The 14,468-nt window shown below is 51.8% G+C and overlaps 1 protein-coding gene across 5 annotated transcripts in view; it reads left to right on the forward strand.

Annotated features, from left to right (window-relative positions):
* Window positions 1-12,747, forward strand: part of ENPP6 (ectonucleotide pyrophosphatase/phosphodiesterase 6) — an 87,269-nt gene extending 74,522 nt beyond the window's left edge. For all 5 annotated transcript variants that reach the window (XM_072950477.1, XM_072950478.1, XM_031691380.2 and 2 more), the window contains exons 8-9: window positions 7,778-7,901; window positions 12,393-12,747. In XM_072950477.1, coding sequence (XP_072806578.1) covers window positions 7,778-7,901; window positions 12,393-12,607 — 339 coding nt within the window. In that variant the 3' untranslated portion in view covers window positions 12,608-12,747. The remainder of the gene's footprint in view (window positions 1-7,777; window positions 7,902-12,392) is intronic.
* Window positions 12,748-14,468: the final 1,721 nt, after the last annotated feature.

Below are 14,468 nucleotides of genomic sequence, written 5' to 3' on the forward strand. Positions count from 1 at the left end.
GGCCAGCGAAGTGCAGTGGAATTCGAGGATGTGCATCTGCAGATTGAACCCACCATGGATCAGAAATATTTGGGAAAAAAATTCCATAAAGTTCCAAAAAGCAAAACTTCAATTTGCCGCATGTCAGCAACTGTTTACATCGGACTTACATCATGTTTACAGCTATTTACGTAGCATTTACAATGTCATTCCCATGTAAACACCAACTTTTTGCCATCACAGTAAGTTGTGCAGACTCTAAGGCAGCTGCTCTAACAGGAGGATGCAACCGAGTTCATTTTTTTTAAATGGCCACTTGGAGAGCTGTCACCGAAAAAGATAAACACAGGGAAACATTTAATTTGTCACCTGGAATTGCACACTTATTCAGCGTGACTGCTGGCGTGGCCTTATGAAAGTCAGCTCCCCACCCAGTGGCTCCCCTGGTTTGATTCTCCCTGCGCTCTTTACTGCACAACAGGCTGGATTTCCCACTGCTGCCAGTCCCTTCTCTGGCCTCCCCTCCTGCAGGGGCAGAAATCTGAAAATGTTCATCTTCCCAGAGGACTAACCATGAAGGGACAAAAGAACAAAAAAACAGGCCACCCACATAGGTCAAGCCTTAGCCTGTCACACCTGCCAAGTTCCTTTCTTCAAGGATGGAAAACAGGGCTTCCTAACTGATGCCCCCGTCCCTGTCTCCCTCAGATCTGGTGACTGTCCCCTGGAAACCCTCTCTTTGCTTGTCCTCGCCAGAAGACAAGGGTCACACTCTTCACCGAAACATCTGCGTGGCACACAAGCTGGCCTCACCCCCCCCCCCAGCCCCCACATGCTTTTCCCACAGTCCTTTTCACTTACCCATGCTCTGCACCCATCCCTCCATCGGGGGGCGCTTGGACAGGGCTGGCGCAGACTCGGTTGTCACAATATGGAGAGTGGGCCAAGGGCCCCCAGGAGGCAAGTCCAGGGATGCTAAATGTCCTTGGCATACGGGACATGGCAAAATGCAAAGTGGAGAAATTCTGTGGGTAGTTCCCACCAAACTCAAGTACGTTCTTCCAAAATCCACATGCCTAAAAAAAGTCATCCATCTACTAAATTCAACACACATTCGATGAGTGCCTACTCTGCGTAACCTACCAAAGTTCTAATTCCAGTTACAGCAAGGAGCCCCTGGGAGCTCACAGCCCATGAAGGAGCCAAATATTAAATAAGCACATGTGCCATACAAACAAATGTGTAATTACCAAGTGCAGTCGGTGTTAAAAGGGAAAAGGGTGTCGTGAAAGAGACCATCTGGAGGAGAGGAAAGCCCATTCGGATGAGGGGCAGAAGGTCTCTCGAGGGAGTGACCTCCACACTGGGACTTGAAGGACTGAGCAGTTGTCAGTGAGGCAGGAGGAGGGGCTGCTTTGCAGGCTGACGGAGTGGCACGCTTGAAGAATCTGAAGTGGGAAGGAGCTTTGAGCACTAAAGGAACTGAAGGAATGGGCCCGGTGGCCAAGTGCGGGGACTGAAGGGAGGGACAGAGACATGTCCAGAGCCGCCCAGGGGAGCAGGGGCCTGAGCCGGCCGGGCCACCCGCAAGACTTCAAATCCCATCTTACGTGCAGCAAAAAAACATCTGGAATTTCAGTGAGGGAGGAGCATGCGCTGTAATCCCCGGGTGCTGTAACTCACAAGTCGGAAGAAGCGCGGAGCTGAGGAACTGAGGCTGTGAGCTGTTCTCCACAAATTCTTACGTTTCTTGTGCCGACCTGACCCACTGAGCGTGGAGACTGTCAGTGGTATTTCACGCACCTTTAACAGTGACAGTGAGCGCTGTAGAAGTAACCTTCGTTTCTCATGGATCGTTAGAGACTTTAGGATGGGCTCCCCACGACCGCCCCCCAAAGTTTCAGTGACACGTGCATCTATTCACATTTTTCAGATCAGAAGTACATCTAGAAATTTTTCTTTTTAAAATTTTGGTCACAGCAGCAACAGGCAGTGTCAGCAGTGACAGCTGTCTTGACTCAAGTGTCTCCTGGTCACTATTCCTGCATCATGGATGTCTCCCAATTTTGCTGCAAGAAGTGAGGCTCCGAGTTATAAACGTCCTGACTGAGATCACAGAGCTAGGAGTGACAAAGGATATGAACCCGGGTGCAACCCTTAAGCACACAGCCCCTCCAGGTCTCCAAAGATCCTTCACATCGTCCATCAAAACGTCCAGTGGATTTCTGCTGTCATGTTTTGGAATTACGGACTCATCCAGCGGGGTCTGGAGAGAAGTCTCTGCACCTTCACAAAAGTTCTAACATTGTCATACATTTTTTTCTTGCCTTCGTCACAGCACAAAAGTGCTTCCTAACCGCCAGCCCTCTGCTTTCCTCTCACCATCATGGGAGATTTGCACATATTGAACCAACATTTTCATATTTGTGAAAATGGCTTTTCCAAAGCAAGACTGAAGCGCTGGGGACTAAGTGGTTGGTCCCCACGTACTCCACGCTCTCCCGACTCCATACCTGGGCTCAGCGGGTTCCGGTAACATCGATGAGCCCAGTGAGTCACGAGTGGAATCCCTGGTGTGCCCTCTCCTTCCCAGTTCCCACCTGTTCTTCAAGCCCAACTCACATACCACCTCTTCCACGAAACACCCAGCTCGTCCCCAATTTCCTCCATCTTGGAGTTCCCACAAAGCCCCGCAGCACCTCCCAGGTGCGGGGTTTGTCCGTCTGCTTTTGAACTCGTCCTTCCTGGGGTGGAAGCTCCTTGAGGGCAGGTGTGTGGCATCTTGACCTTTGTTTTCCTCTATGGAAACTGGTACACGGCAGAGGCTCATGTTTGTGGAATATGCGTGAATAAATGAATTCATAAATATTGAGACAGTCAGTTCTTGGCTACTTGTCGATGGGTTGTTTACTTTGTAGGTTTGTAAATCAGTCACCAGCTAGAGAGGAAAGCTAAGTCACGACTTTAACTTTGGCTAATGATTCACAGCCCTGGAAGATACTTCAACAGAGGAAAGGTGTTGAAACCACTAACAGCAGCTGTCCTGGCTCCAGTCAGCCCGCAGCCGGAGCCCGAGGGCAGACAGACACACCAGCTCTCCCCAGCTGCCACTTGGCTTCAAGGGCCAATTCCTGTGGCCTCTCCGGGACGGTGTTCCCCTCATGCCCCTGGGCTCAGAAGGGTGGCCAGTTGTGGCCACCTGGTGAAGGACTGTGAGACGCGGTGCTTCGCCAGCCTTCTGGACTCCCATCTGAGAGGCGGGAAATGCAGCATGCTCGGGCCCAAGCTCCCCAGGGAGGCCACACCTGTCTCCAGGGGAAGATTTATGGTGGAAACTGGTGAAGGGTATGAAATGCCAGGCTCAGCTCAAAGGAAGTTAGTCTGGGACCCAGATTTGGGGAAATCAAGGCAATCTGGAGAACACGGCCCCTGAGTTTTAGTGGCAGCTGGAGGGATTCTGTCCAGGCCCGACTGACGGTGCGTCAGGAAGCCAGGTGTCGAGGGCTGGAGGCTGCGTGCTTTCTGGAGGTGAGCAGGGTCGGTCTCCAAAGAGTTCTGCGGCCCTTGGTCCCTGCTGACTTGGTCTGCTGTCTGGCATTTTCCATTTCCAGGATTAGGGTGTACATGGCCGCGGGCCTGCCAGGGTCAGACCAGGGCCTGAGGCCTGAGCAATTAACTTCTGTTCCAGAGAGGCAGCCTTCTAAGACGGAGAAAGAGGACCTGTGGGAGGGACACGTCTCTGCGCTGGCGTGTGGCAAACGCACATCTGAAGGTTCATAACCGCCACTCCCAGGGGCTCCCAGGGGTCATCGCCACAGGAAGCCCCTCAGGAGAAGGATTTAAAATAGCAACGCCACAAAACTGGAGAAGCGGTGCTTTGTGATGGACGCCATACAGCTCAGCCTAATCCTACAGCAGAACCACCAGGGCCAGCCAGACTGCCGTCACCTCCACGCGGGTTCTAAGTGAAGCCACGTCTGAGACTTACTGGGTGCCTTTTCAGCCTGAGATGATGTCAGTGTATTGCATTTTGGGGGGTGTGAGAAGTTCCTGTAATAACCCTGCCCTAGGAGAACAATGTAGATTTAATTTTTATTTGGACCCTCACACACTTTAGACAGGTGTTCACAATTTAGCGATGTATTTTAATCTGAACTGATTTCAACTGTGTCTCCCGGTGTCCTAGAGATCAGGGGAGAGGCCTCATCAAGAGAGTAAGAGGGGAGACTTGGGTCCCTGACCCCCCTTTCCAGCAACAGTTATACTTTTAGTGGTTGAAACGAGGGGTGATGGTTAAAGTGTTTAACCATCAATGTACCCAGGCACCTGCTCAGGAGACTGGATGCCAGGTGGGAAAAGCCAGTCGGGGTGCCCTGGTTCCTCTTTGGAAAGCAGCCTGACAGTGATTCTCACCTCAGGGCTCCTCCCCTCTCTTCTCAAGCCGAAGGCCTCCGCCCTGCGTGAACCTTCCTCCCTGCTGCGGCCTCAGTTGCCCACCCCTGGCTCTGGCTTGCTTGGGAATCAATTCAGATTGTTCCTTGCTCACTCAGGGTGCGCTTTTTAAGGCGAAGGAACCACTTTCCCCATCTGTGTCCCCCCAAGGAAGCCCAGCAGAGCGCCTGGAGCAGTCAGAGCTCACTTTTGTCTCCTGAGCTGAATAAACAGGCTCCTACCTCAATGCCTCCTCCCAAACGCCATCAGGGACGGACACACGGACGGACGGACACACACCCACCCACCCACCCACCCCCTCTACCCTCTCTCACCTGCAGGGTCTGGGCACCTCCCCCAGCTGTCACTAGGTGGTGCTGTGTGGCAGTCCCTGGGCCTGGTCCGGTCAGGATCGGGGTGGAGAGGGGAGGCTCCTCAGCCAGTATCTTGGGGACCCCCTGCCTGCGGACTCCTGCTCCGAGCTGCGAGGTCTGAGGGCTGCGCTGGATGGTACGTATCCACGGCGGCCGAGGCGGGCACTGGTAGGGTCCTGTGAGGGCACAGAATTAAGCAGTGAAGCAGTGACAGCCACCAGGAAGGGAAAAGGAGGCAAATTATCAGCACACCTTCTGGAGGGAGCAATTTGTCACGTTAATAAAAACTAGAGGACTTACCTATGATCAGAGAGAGTCGCCCATTACCTTCAGGGCTGGGATTTTTCATTGCTGTATATTGGTGTTTGTAGAATTTAGACTGGAGTTTTAAAGTCAGGTAATCAGCTTCGTCTCCTTGTACCTGTCCCTTTGTCATGGGACACATATGTCCCCCGGGGTTCACAACTGGCAAAGTCACTGGTGACAAAATGTGCCACCTAGGGCTTCAGGACTCACTGCCTCGTGGGCTGAGATGGGAAGCAGCCAGTGAAACTAGATTGGGACGAGTTGTGATCATCACCACAGACAAAGAACAAAAAACTGTGTAACAAGTCAGAAATGCAGTCAGTTAATAAAAACATTCCCACAGCAAAATACAAGCTGCAGCTGGAGAAGGAGGGATAAGGGATGGTGGAGATTCAGGAAACAGAGAGTCAATGAAACAGTGCAATTTGGAAAGCGGTAACGCCAGAGAGCAATTTATGGGGTGAGACTGGACGGCGTGCAATGGGATATGACAGCTAAGTAAGCAAAGGAGGGTCCAAGCCTCGCAGCCGCCAGTGCGCTGCTGCGGGACCTAAGCGCCTCGCCCTGGGGCTGGTGGCATCTGGTGACCATTCCCAGCCATTTATCAAGGACCTAGTGTGTGTCAGGCACTTAGCACACAGTCGGGTTGTCCTCCAGGGTCTCTCTGAGGCAGGCATTATCGCATCCAGCAAGAAAGCTGAAGCCTGGGGAAGGCACAGGGCTCCCCAAGGATCACAGAGCTAAAAGTGGCAAAGTGGAATTTAACCCCACACCAAGCCTGTTCCAAAGTCTCAACTCCATACTCTGTAACTGGCCACCACTCAGCAAGCGGGGAGGCAAGGGACAAGGACACCCTGCTGCCCAGTGCCGGCAGGAGCCCTGCCCGTGGGGTCCTGGAAGGTGTACAAGGGCCAGGACACCGACGACCTGGGTTCCAATCCCAGCCTCTCAACAGCTGTGTGACTTTAAGAGTGTCAATTAACCTCTCCGTGCCAAAGCAAGAAAAATAATACCATCCACACTGGGAGGTGATGACAATTAAGTGGATGTCCTCGGAGGCTCCTGGTGAACCGTACTGCACACTAAATACATGTACTGTGACGGGTCTTGTGAGCCAAGCTGTAAATCCCCGGTGCTTCAGCTGTTCTGCTTGCATTCATTCATCACGCCCGGTCAGCTCTGCCTCCTGCATTTGGAACACTTGTAACGGTAAAGCCTGCTTAGCAGGAAGATGATCGGAGTATCAGGAATGGATGCTCAGTCTGCCATGAAGGGCTCGGGTTGTGTCCAGCTGGCTGCAGCCGCCTTAGGATTTGCAACACCGCCTTCAAGCTTTTTGTCTCCCAAGTCAGCAGCTGCAGTCTAGAAAAATTTAGTTCTGAAGGAAAGAAGGGTGGCCGGGAAGTAACGGTTCTGGAACCCACCCCGAATGCAGAATGGTGGAAGGAAGTGAAGGCACGAGGGCCGGGAGAAGAGGAAGACGAGAGCCACCTTCAAACATGGATGGAGGTGGGGGGACTGGTGTGTCCTGGGGTGCAGCCAGAGAGGAGAGGCTGCGGGGATGGGGCACGCGGGCTGCCCCCGGGCTTCCATGGCTTCACTGGAAAACAAAGTGATTGGATGAGATGCTGCATTTTCCAGCAACAGCAATTCTCTGATAGCAGTTGGGTTCAATTCAGTTCTGACACTGCCCCCAGCTGGAGCAGAGCCCCGCGTTGAGGGGCTCCCTCCCACAAGACTGCCCACACGTCTGAATGCTGGCCGCGGTCCTGGGTCCCTGGGCTACCCACACTTGTCCGACGTGGCCACGAATCTGAGGGTTCTCACAACCCTCTTTCAGGTTGGATAATTCACTGGAATGACTCAGAACTCAGAAAGGGGCTACACACACACTGACAATCTTACTTCCAAGGCTGTTGCTCAGGGACAGCCCGATGGCAGGACGCATCGTGCAAAGCTGGGGTGAGGGGTGCAGAGAAGCCACGCTTTGGGTGCACCACCCTCCCGTCACAGCCACGTGTTCATTACTCCTGAAGCTCCTTGGACCACACTGTTCTGGGTTTGTATACGGAGTTTTATTGTGTGGACATGGGTAATTAAGTCATTGGCCACGTGACTGAACTCAATCTTAGAGGTCAGAGGATGGGGCTGAAAGTCTCACCCTCTTATCACATGGTTGGTTCCTCTGGTGACCAGCCCCCATCCTGAAGCTATCTGGGGGGCCCTCCTCCCGCCCCGTGAGTCATCTCATTAGCATAAACTCAGGTATGGGAGAAAGGGGCTCATTACGAGTAACAAAAAATACTCCTATCACTCAGGAATTTCCAAAGGTTTAGGACCTCTGGGCCAGGAACCTGGGACAAAGGCCAGTTACATTTTTTATTATACCACAGGTACATGTTAACATCCCTTCTGTCTCTGACATGCTAGATTTAGTGGCTCTAACAGTGATTACGAGGTACGGTGCAGCCCCAAGTAAGAAGATACCTTCAGAACTAGAGCTCTTAGGCAGCTGAATGGGCCACCTCGTAAGATCTGAGCTCCCTGGCATAGGAAGTGCCCCCGCTGAGGCTGGACGACCCCAGCCGAGAACGCTGAGCTGGAAATCCCCACACTGGGCGGTAGTCTGGATGCTCATTCAGCACCGCGTGGACACGGGGTGATGTACGTGCCTCGCTTGATTTCAGGACCGAGAGATGCTTCCTTTCTGGATGAACAGCACCGGCAGGAGGGAAGGCTGGCAGCGCGGGTGGCACGGATACGACAACGAGCTCATGGACATGAGGGGCATCTTCCTGGCCTTTGGACCCGGTAGGCAAGGCATGACCAACCCTCTTACTCACCCGCTCCCAAGGAAGCGTCTGCAGCGGGGGCTCACGGTGCTAGTCAAGGCTGCAGTGATTTCTTTATAGACGCTCTTTATGAGCAGAGCTGAGCAAACCCAGCCGGTCTCCACGCCTTTGGCTGGCTGGCTTTCAAATGCTTCTTGGGTTTGGCAAACGTGGCCAAATACTTCTCCTTGTAAGTTTTAAATCTCGGGCGCAGCGAAGAAAATGTATTCCACATGTTTGCGATTCATTTTTTACTTAATTCATCAAAATGTTATTTCACAGCTATCTGATGTCCAGGGACGCTTGTCAGGCACCAGGCTGCTGACAGCTGTGAGTCTCAAGGTTGACGTGAGCGCTTCACGGGGTCTGACTCTTCCACAGTCCCCCCGCTGTCTGGAGCACCCACCCCAGTGGGAGCCGTTCGGTGCAGGGCCCAACCAGAAGCCAGGATGTGCTCAGGGGCAGGCGAGGAAGCGGCTTTGTGACTGACTCTGAGAACGAGCCCGAATGACCAGGGCTGTCTTGGGGAAAGCAAGTTCACGCACCTTCCTTGACCAGATAAACGCCCAGGCCTGGGAGAGAGGGCAGGGGTGGGGGTGGGGTGATGGAGAGGGTTTATTTGGTCCTTTGCTTTAATGAATACAGTGCTGTAAATTCACATTTGGAAGAGCTTATCAAACACTCAAAAGGTACTACTACCTGAATACCCCCTTTTTCAAAACAAAAAAATAGAGTAAAAAGCAGCCAACAGCCATCGTCGGTCAGCTGGCCGGCTGGCTCATCAGCGCCCCTTTCTGGCTGCTCTGCCCCCTCCTTGTCAGAAAAAATAAGCTCATCCTGAGGCCCAGATTCCAAATTCCCTTTTCTGGATGTTGCTCAGAATGTTTCAGCCCATGAAAGTCCACACTTCCCTTTCAGATTATAGGTTAGAGATCGTGGCTGGAAGCCCTGCTCTTGGCCTCGATGTAACCGGACAGAGATCTATGCCAGCCCCCTTCACTCCACCCGCCTCGGTGCCTCCACCTACCACAGGAGAGCTGCGGAGAGTTACGAGGTGTCAGTTTCTGCACCCTCCACAGGTGCCTCTGGGGAGCACCTCAGGCCCCGTCATCGCCCACGTGTAATCCAGGTTCCCCTGCCTTTAAGCAGGCATCCCAGCCGGCAGCAGCACATTTTCATACAGCGCCAGCTGGGTTCATGGCACTGGCCTGAGAGAGTTCAGAGGATGCCCCAGCGTGAGGCCATCGGCCAGTAACCGTCGTCCAGCGGCCCCTGTTAGCCAGGCCCGGGTGAGGTCCGCAGTGCTCAAAAGCCAAGTGGATGCAGGATGGAGCTTTGAGGACATTGCTGAGGTCAGCTGCTAGACTAGGCTGGCGACGTTCCAGGGCCACGGCCTCTAGACGGGAGAACATGTGACAGCGGAGCTTTCGTTCAAGCCATCACCTCCGCCTTCCCCAGGAGAGAGACGTAAGATCGCGAATCAAAACAGCTGTCAGCTGGAGTGTTTATGAGCAAGAGTCTCGGGCATATTTTAAAGCAAACGCAAACCTAGCCTCCCACCAGAAACTGTAAACAAGGTGCCCAAAGCTGCAATAGCTCCAAGTCAAATTCAGCGGGGAGATTTGTCCATTAACAAAGGCCTCCCTCATAGGCTCCTCTAAAACGAAAAGCCGAAGTCTTGTATAGATAAAAAGACAACCCTGATGAAAATGGACTGGGCTAATTGCAGAAACGTTTCCAGGCCGATACAGCCTTGAGAGCCTCCCACAAGCCGTCACGTTTCTGGCTCCAGTTCTCACAGAAGATTGAATGGCTTTACACACTGTTCACCGAGAAGAAAATGTAAGAGCGCGGCCTTTATTAGCTATCTAGCTGCACCTTGAGATAAAGGAACATCGCTCCCGACTAATTGTAGGTACTTCTCGCTTACGGAGGAGGCTGAGCATCGTTGCGGCTGCCCAGATGCAGCTTCAGAAGTCAGTCCGTGAGTCTGGTCCACGAAGAGAAAGGGAGAGAATTCTGGAAGATAGCCTCTCTCTGGTTAATCCCAGTTTCTAATTTGAACAACTAATCTTGCCCTGGAGAACTCCACATTCGAGATAAGACAGCAGGAGTGTGATTCAGTGAGCTGCCTGGTGAGCTAGCAGGCTGCACTTGGAGAGCAGCCCAAGGTGGCCAGGCGCTGCGTGAGCCTCCAGAACCTTCTCTCTTTAGAAGAAGCGGTTTTAATGTCCCCCCAAATGTAAAACCCAAGGGAACGACTGGGATTCCCATTCTGGGTTCGAACACCATCTTGGCTGGGCCCTCCCAATTGGATCAGGTATTGTTTTGCTATTCAGGAATTTTCTAGAAGCTCTCATTCCAGCCTGGTTCACCTCTGCATTTGGTCCGAAGTCCCAGCCCTGCAGGCCAGGGAGCCGTGAACCAGACAGAGTGGGAAAGAAAACCCAATTCTCCTTCCTGCTTACCTGCACAAAATCTGATTTTGTACTTTCAACGTAAACAGAGAATCTTTTCTAACATTTTTGTCAGTAGAGCGTGACCTCAGTTTTTCTTGCCAAATGTTAATGAAGTAGATGTTTGAAAGGCTGGAGAGATATCTTGGATTTACTATTGTCTATGACCCCCTCACATACCCTGCCACTTTCACAGGTGACAGGGACATGGCCACCAGGCGGTGTGGCAGGATGGCCAGCACACCCAGGTCCACGGCAAGTCAGAAGCAGAGAGGGAAGTTGCTTCTGAGTCACCGGGACAACCTTGGCCCTGATCTCTCAGCTGTAGCTGATTCTTCTCTGGAGAAGCGTAACCACCATCCTCATCTGGCTGTAACATTCTCCTTGACAGAGAAGGGCTGGCATTCCAGGGCAGCCTCCGCACGCTCCTTTCTAGGGGAGCGTGAGTTTTTTAAAAACTAGTTTTCATCCTGAGGTGATGCTGACCTCCACCCTCCTTGCTCTAAAAGTAAAGTGAACCCTTCGGATAATCTGTAGGGTGAAGACGTTCCATCCTTGCTCTGCTGGGCATTTGTTCCACATCAGCAGAGGCAGTGTGCCCGGAGCTGGGACTCAGGCACCATCTGCATGCCCATCCCCTGAGGTTGCCCAGCTAGTAAGGGGCTGCAGGCTGGTTGTAGAGCCCAGGAGCCTTTTAATGCTGAATTCAACTTTAATTCTTCAAAGTGAACAAGACCCATCCCTTGGGAAGTCGCCCTGGATCGAACATCCCCTGCGGCCGAGTTTTCGGTGTATAGCTTCCCCCTGTATTTATAATTTCAGGGTTAATATAGAGCAGAATTTGGTGTGAACACTTCTGTGCTGTCTTGCTATTGGTGCCTGCTTGCTTTTTAAATCAAGTAAATGTGATTATTTTACAAAGCAACGATAAAGATTATTTTCTAAGATAGAAAACTTGGCTTTACAGCCCGCAAACTACCCTTTTCTAAAAAAAAAAAAAATTAAAGGGATATTTAAAGTACATGCACAGGCCTTTATTGATGGATAAAACTCCTTCCCAAACTCAGATTTAATAGTTTTGGATATTTTGTTGGAAGCTCTGGTTTGGAATCTAAACGTGAAGGTGCTTATGAATATTACTAAATATTCACTCTTTAAACACTTTTCATTCAGCATCTTCTTTGCCTCCTGTGGAGAAGGAGAGGGTCCACCTTGGACTGAAATCTCTCCTTCAGTGCCCTCGCTTGCTATGCTGTGAGCAGCCAGCCCCGCCCACGCTCACCCGTGTCACCGCCGGAGTCCGGTGCAGCCTCTGGGCTGCACAACACTCTTCTCTTAGATTGCGGAGCCTTCACTTGTGTCCCTTACTTCCCACACAGCTAAGTTATTTTATGTGCCAGTGAAAGGCTCCCAAGGAATGTTCAACTGATCTTCCAAACGTATTTAGGAAACTATTGCTGTTATTGTGAATTAATAATCACACCTGGAAAACGGTACAGTGTCATGTTGCAGCCAGCCCTGGGAACTCCGTGTGGCAGGAAAATGGGAAACATTCTTGAGTTGGGGGGCACCCAGGCTAACCAGTCCCCATTTGACAGGCATTCTGGAAGAGAGGTCTACCATGGAATTGGGTTTTGGGGACCCTGGCAAGATAGTCAGCCTTCTGGAACCACAGCAGCTCTCTAGTGCTTGCAAAATGAGCAGCCTTGGGTGGCCCTTGTGTCCCCACAGAGAGCTCTTTTGTCACAAGGGAAGCACAGTTATGCAGTTTGTTGGCTGATCTGTCTTTCAAAGGAACTCATCTCCATTAGCCACAGAAAGTGAATTTCTTCATCTCCTAGAACCTTCCAGATTTCCTTCCATGTTCACAATCCCTTGTCCACAGTTCATGGATGAAGCAGAGTTTCTGCCCCAAAGCTGCCCGGCTCCTGAGAGTAATTCCTCCGCATTGTGACAACCCCCGTCTCTCCCCGCAAATGACCGTGACAACTTGTCTGCTTGCCTTTCCCTTTCAGATTTCAAATCCAACTTCAGAGCCGCTCCCATCAGATCTGTGGATGTCTACAACGTCATGTGCAACGTGGCCGGCGTCGCCCCGCTGCCCAACAACGGGTCCTGGTCCCGGGTGGTGTGCATGCTGAGGGACCCGGCCAGCTCGGCCCCGGCCGCCCCGCCGCGTGCCGGCTCGCTGGCCCCGATGCTGCTGGCGCTGCTGGCGCTGCTGGCCTAGCCGCCCGCCGGCGGTCCCCGCACCCCCGGCCCGGGGGGCCTCCGCCCCAGGGCGGGGGGCGTTCGTTTTCTATCTGAATAGCTTCATTATTTCAATCAAGGCCATAAAAGCTGTAAATATATTATTCTTGGATGAGTCTATACATAAAGTCCCTATTTCTTAAAAAAACAAAAACAGAATTTTGGTTTTTTTGGAGGTAAGGAAAATCCTAGGTTTTCACTCGTTCAACTGTAGGTTATTTTTCTCCCTTTTTTTTCACAAACTCAGATGAGCTGTCTGAGCAGGGCCTGCCCCGGTGCAACCGGACCTTGAGCAGGTATTACATGCGGTCCTGGCCCTGCTCGGTCCTGTTTTGCATGAAGCGGGCCCTTGTCTCTGCCCTGTCTACACCCGGAAGCCATCCTTGGGGTAGGGGGCCACCACCCACTAACCTGCTCCTTCCATCTCGGAAGAAGAGGTCCACGTGGGAGCAGTGGCTGCTGTCTGTAACCCAGCTCGTGGAGTCTTCTCACCTTCTATGAAGTCCCAGAAGAGCGTATCTTAGCATGGCTCAACCATCAATCAGAATCACTAAGAACTGCAGAATTCATAGAACAAAGTGAAAGAGACGAGTTCCTTCCCCAAGTCTTGAGTGCACAAGACTTTATCCCTGGCTTTGAAGAGTAGAAAAGCTTACAACAGATACAGGCACCTGTGAGCCTTCTGGCAGCGTACCATGTTATGAACGTGCACACGGCAGGCTCTGCGTGTGCTGGACGGCCTGCCCGCCTGCCCACCTGCCTGTGGGAAGGCGCACTCAGAGACGGCCACTCTTTGGATCCCCCTGACATATCATCACAGGCGGGGAAAGGGATGACAGTGTGGACAGACTTGCAGGAATCTCAACTCATTGCTCAAAGTGGCGATGCATTAGTTTGATGCACCAGCGTCCCTGAGCAATGCTTACCCAACAACCACGGCAACAACCAAGGACTGGGTCCTTGATGGCCCAGAGTTCCCAGGAAAATGGCGGGGGTGGGGGCGGGGAATGGAGGCAACAGGATGGAGCCGAATCCCAGTCACTAACCACTTAGTCATGTGATTAGGAAACAGTTTGGTCAAACTGCCACCTTGGAGCCCTGAATTCTTAAGAAACCCCAAAGAAGAGGCACTGAGCCTGAGTTGAAATGTGTTCAGTTTAGTCTTCTACATTTGCTATAGTTCTTGTTGCAGGACAGGGGATAACTGCATCTCCATCTGCTCGGCGTCATACATGTATCACTGCACTAAGGAGTTTGCACTAAATGAGGCACATCGGCAAGTGAGACATTTTGTCAGCAAAAGACAACACACCACGTCTCGTCAGGACGATGACGCCTTTCTGTGGTTGTTCACGTTGAAAAATGAGACTCTCCGCTCACCCTGATTCAAGATGCCTGGGAACCGCCTCTGGGCCTTGAGTCATGAGGGCAAAGGATCACTGCTTTAAAATACCAAATTTATCTTCACAAAAGATTTCTAAGGATTTACGTAATGTGTTTTTTAAGTGCCAGCAAACCATTGAATCAACTGGAAAGGCACATCAGCCTTTGTTTCCTGGCTGAGAGCAAATTACTGCTTTCAGAACATCGGCAGTGGTTGTTGAAATAGGCATCTATTGTTCAAAATTTTCCTTCTCCTCAAAGGACTGTGTTCCGATGAATTCAGTGGAGCCCACTGTCTTCCCTTGTGAAGGAAGGATGCCTAAAAGACATCCAAGTGATTAAATTAAAAGTGGACGGTCAAATTCAAGCGTGGTACAAAGTACACACAGACTTGGATTCGTCTTCCATGCTCTGTTCTACCAATTTTTTTCCCTTCACTCACCCTTAAAAGCTTCACG

The sequence above is a fragment of the Vicugna pacos genome, chromosome 26 (assembly GCF_048564905.1).
Source record: "Vicugna pacos chromosome 26, VicPac4, whole genome shotgun sequence".
In the NCBI taxonomy this organism is placed as follows: domain Eukaryota; kingdom Metazoa; phylum Chordata; class Mammalia; order Artiodactyla; family Camelidae; genus Vicugna; species Vicugna pacos.